General features: G+C 41.1%; 1 protein-coding gene across 1 annotated transcript; it reads left to right on the top strand.

Moving 5' to 3' along the window:
- The first annotated feature begins 554 nt into the window (after window positions 1–554).
- LOC144798217 (olfactory receptor 6B9-like) lies at window positions 555–1,508 on the top strand. Its single transcript, XM_078668965.1, has one exon. The coding sequence runs from the start codon at window positions 555–557 to the stop codon at window positions 1,506–1,508; it is 954 nt and encodes a 317-aa protein (XP_078525091.1).
- The last annotated feature ends 3,491 nt before the right edge of the window (window positions 1,509–4,999 follow it).

The raw sequence follows: 4,999 nt of genomic DNA, 5'->3' as shown, positions 1-4,999 counted from the left end.
CCCAAGTATTATGCCGTTAGGAACATATGCTCCCATTGAAGTCGATGGGAGTCCAAACAAATCATATCTGGAAGCATCCGGATGCATCGTACTTGGTCGGTCGGACTCTCCTGATCCGAGTGGGTCTGAAACCATTTCCAAACTGATTCGGTCGGGTAGCTTTCCAACCCGCATCAGAATCAGGCCCATTAAGTTTAAAGATATCAAGGTTTGATTGGTGAATCGTACAAACATTTCCCAACTCTTTGCTTCAATTTTGTAAATACAAATGGAAGTCTATCACAGATAAAGAAGCATCAGAAATTTTACTTCATAGCATTTGTAGGTAAATGTTTCAATCAATTAATGTTCAAACATATAAAGCAAATCTATGCACATTGAGCAATCTTTATGTGTTGGTAATTTATTGTAAATGAATAAAACAAACTTAACTTATTGTTTATTTATTTATTGCAGGTGGAACCAGTTTGTTTGGCAACATTAATGAATTATTATCTTTTGGGCGATCACCACAATTAATTGTCCTTCTTTTACCTTTACATCTAATTGTAGAAATGGCGAGCAGATCGTGTTCGGGAAATATAAGTGGTATCAGTGAGGTTCTCCTACTGGGTTTCCAGGATCTTCCAACACTAAAGTTGTTTCTCTTTGAGAACTTCTTGACTATTTACGTGTTAACGATTATTGGGAATATCCTAATTGTGGTCACAGTGTGCACTGACCGCTGCCTTAACTCCCCCATGTACTTCTTTCTGGGCAATCTTTCATTCTTGGAAGTCTGGTATGTCACCGCCACCATTCCCACCCTGCTGGACAGCCTGATAATGGGGGGCAGTCGTATTTCTCTTGCAAGTTGCATCACACAGCTGTATTTCTTTGGTTCCCTTGTGACCACCGAGTGCTTCCTTCTTACTCAGATGGCTTATGATAGATATGTAGCCATATGCCTTCCCCTGCACTACTCTACACTGATGGACATCAGGCTCTGCATTCAGCTGGCTGCCTGCTCTTGGGTGGCTGGCTTTGTGATAGCTTCCTTCACAAGCCTTTTACTTTGCAGGATCCAATTTCCAGATCACAGTGAAATTGATCATTTCTTCTGTGATTTAGCGCCGCTTCTGAAAGCTGCTTGCTCAGACACATCCTGGCTGCAAATGGAGGTCTTTGCTCTCTCCTTTGTCGTTCTTTTGATCCCCTTCTTACTAATAATTCTTTCTTATGTTTACATCATCTTAGCTCTACTGCGAATACCCTCAGCCACGGGCAGACACAGAGCGTTCTCCACCTGCAGCTCCCACCTCACCGTGGTCATCACATACTTTAGTGTATTGATTGTAATGTATGTGGTTCCAACCACAGGCCACACGTTCAACCTGAACAAAGCCTTGTCCCTTCTCTACTCTGTGGCCACACCAGTGATCAATCCAATCATCTACACACTAAGAAATAAGGAAATCAGGGAGTCCTGGAGAAGGCGTTACAGGAGGAAGCTACCACTGCCAAAGTGATGGTGCAATTCTGTACTCTGAGAATCAAGCCTGGCTACACTGTTAAATCATCATTGGTCACAGAAAAAGAAGAAATATTGTGAGCCTCAAGGGTATACTCAACAAGGATGGCATAATCAGACCATACTTCTGTGCAAAATGGATGGATCTATGCAAGTTGTGGAACCTATGAATATGAGACAGACAAGTCATCCACAATGGGATCAGGCAGTCCTGGAGAAGTCTTAGGGATTTGCAGGATTAAGCCACCACTGCCAAGAGTCAGGAAATAGGAATATTAGTAATTTCTATATATTGAGGACACATCACAGACAGCTTCCACTTTATCCATCGCTCACATATGTCGATTGTCATACGTTGCTGTTTGATTCCATAGGCAAAAGCTTAAACAAAATATTGTTCTTCTTCCAGAAGATCTAAAAAGCACCACCAGTGCAAAGATATTGAAAATAATTTGTTCTCTTCCCGAAGGGGTCCACGGTTATTGTGTATTTTTATACTCTTAGAATCAATCCTGACTTCACTGGTGAAACTGCAAAGATTATTAGTAAGAGAGAGAGAAGAAATGTTGGAAACCTGACTGGTAGACTCAACAAATGTGGCATAGTGGGACCATGCTCCTTTGTGGAATGGATTGATCAAAGCAAGATATACAACATTTCAAAGAGGGGTCTAAAATTGTAAAAATAAAAAAATAACATGTTTTGTAGCTTATATGGATTGTAATAAACGAATATCTGTTCTGTAAGGGTATCCCATATAGCCTTTACTCCACCTCAAGTGTGCAACTTGAGAATTGTGATGGTGGGGAGAGAGGTGATGTAGAATAATTATTCACTTTAAAATACCATTAGGCTCCATTGGAAATCCAACCATGTGTGGACTTGGACCTCCCCAACTCAGTAACCCTATAACTCCATTGTCCTGATTTTACTATTTGGAAAAAATGCAGTGCTCAAATTTGGCATAAGGTCCAAAGCCATACATCTCCAGGTCAATAGCCAGGCATGGGTGAACATTTACAATGCTCTCAAGTTCACAGAACATTTTCAGGTTAGAAGAAAGCTCTGCCAGTTCTAGCTTTCAAGGAGTTGCTTAGGAAACATTTTGTAAATTTCTGGCTACAAACAAATTGGCATAATTGATGCAGGAACACAATTACACATGCTGAAAGGCTGTTACTTGCATGAAAAAAATGTTATGTTCTTTTTTCCATACTTGGAACTAATTTTTCTTGTACAGAAACCCCTTAAAACACCCACTCCACCAGGTTTAAGTGGGATGTATTTATGCAACATATTACATAAATGTGTGGAGATTATGTACATGAGTAAAAGATGTACAACTGTGAACTCTTGCAGCTGTAAATTCTGCCCTTTCCACGTGTAAGTTAGTTTACATGTGCTAAAGGTTTTGTCAACCAATCACAATGTGTTTTCTTGCACTAGAGATTACTGTCACTTCTTCAGCTGCTCCACATGCACAGGCCCTACGGCTGCTGACTCTTGGAGGCAGCTGATTTATATCTGAGGCGTACAAGCCTCTTTACCTGCAACCCAGTAACATGAAGTAGTCAACTGGGCCCTCCTTGCAAATCTGTTAGTCCATCATGACCAAGTATCTGACAATTCCCTGCGTGCCGGAGGTGTGGGCAGTTTGTGTGTACATGGATGGTTGGGCCCCCCCTGGATGTGGGTTCTCATATTTAGATGTGGCTTAGGATATGATCTGTACATTGTTGACTCTCCCCATTTGTAACCCCTTGGGTCCCTATGCCGCTATTTTCCCTCTCAGTCTTCCTCCCAGTTTAGGATGCCTGTCTCTTTCAGATCAACAAACTCATCAATGAGGAAGGCAAAGGGTTGTTTGAACAGGTAAGATCATTGCCAGAAAAAGGACACCTCTGAACAAAAAGGTGCAGATAAAGAACATAGGGCCATATTATCAAGCAAGGGCGATACATTATCGCCGCTTTTATCGGCAGGAAACTGCCGCTAAAGCGGCGATAATGGGCTTGATAATATGCCCTTGAGAATTTCAATAGAAGTCCATGTTCTGGTGTGAACATGGGCTTCTATTGGAATTCTCCAGGGCATATTATCAAGCCCATTATCGTCGCTTTAGCGTCAGTTTTCTGCCGACAAAGCGGCGATAATTTGAACGCCCTGCTTGATAATATGCCCCTCACTTTGCGATTCTGTAATTGAGAATCACAAATTGAGAATGTCTTCCTATTCATTCCTATGGGCCTTTAGACCATAGGAATGAATGGGAAGGTATTGCTTAATTGTGACTCGCAATTTGCGAGTCGCAATTAAGGAATGTTTAGAAATCTCTATTTTTTAAGTGATTTTTACATGCATAACCTTTTGCTATTCCTTATCAGTGAATCCGTATTTATAGCTAATAAGGAATTGCAAATTGCATTGTTGATGCATGTGCCAGAAGGTACTTACCACATCACTTATAGGAATACCCCTTATCCAGTTCACAGATTCCTGTCCTTCCTTTGGAATATTTCTACAGCCCACACAGAAAGGCCACAGGACCACGAGCTTAGGAGTGCTGGGCAGTACACTACTAGGATATGCGGATAATCGGGGCCTGAAGTTAACAAGAGACGTGGGCGACTAATCCTACTTTTATAGACGTGTTCCAATCATTTCAAACAGAGGCTCTTCTATCTACCTCAGGTGGAGCAAGGGGTGGGGGGACTACTGACCCTTATTACGAACACTTTGCCCCTGAAAAGTAAACATTTCCAACGCCTGAGTCTCCATTTCCATATTCTTTTGGTACAGAGAAATAAGGCTAGGATTGGTTCCTACTTAATTTCTATAACAACAACTTTGGGGGACATAAGAAGGATGTACTGGCTCACCTAGATGCAGAGATCCAGAAAAGCATTAGAACATCTGATGGGAAAGGCAAGAACATATTGTGGGTAGGAGAATTTAATGCTCACCCATGTAAGCACAACTTAAATAAGGTATGTGGCCTTTTTGATATGCTGGGGGGCCCTATCCATCATTTTACCCATCAGCTTTTATAAATTGTTAATTGCCAGAATCCTGAAAATGATCAAAAAGGTTCATCCAAACACAGGTAATCTTGAAAATACTTTTTTACAAAATGAGTATTAATCACGACTCAATGTTGTAATAGTCTCAGAGACATTTCAGGGCTTTATCGAACAAGTAGAAACCACAAAACCCCATTTCAGTGACTACGCAATCCTCCTTGCCACCATGGATATGGGCTTAGGAAACGCCTTGTATACACAAAAAAGTTGGAAACCAATTTGGGGCAGGAAAAATGTCCCATTAATTATAAACAAAAGTAAGGAGTCTATAATGAAAGGCTTGGACCCTGGTAGTACACCTGAAAAAAATGATATCCTGTTTTGGGGACCTTCTTGGCAAAGTTAAAAAGGCATTGGCTTGTGTAAAACAACCAAATACTGCTTTGTCTAGTCGATGGTTTGACCATTC

Source organism: Lissotriton helveticus, chromosome 12 (assembly GCF_964261635.1).
Source record: "Lissotriton helveticus chromosome 12, aLisHel1.1, whole genome shotgun sequence".
NCBI lineage: Eukaryota > Metazoa > Chordata > Amphibia > Caudata > Salamandridae > Lissotriton > Lissotriton helveticus.
This window is presented reverse-complemented; position numbering and strand designations above follow the sequence as displayed.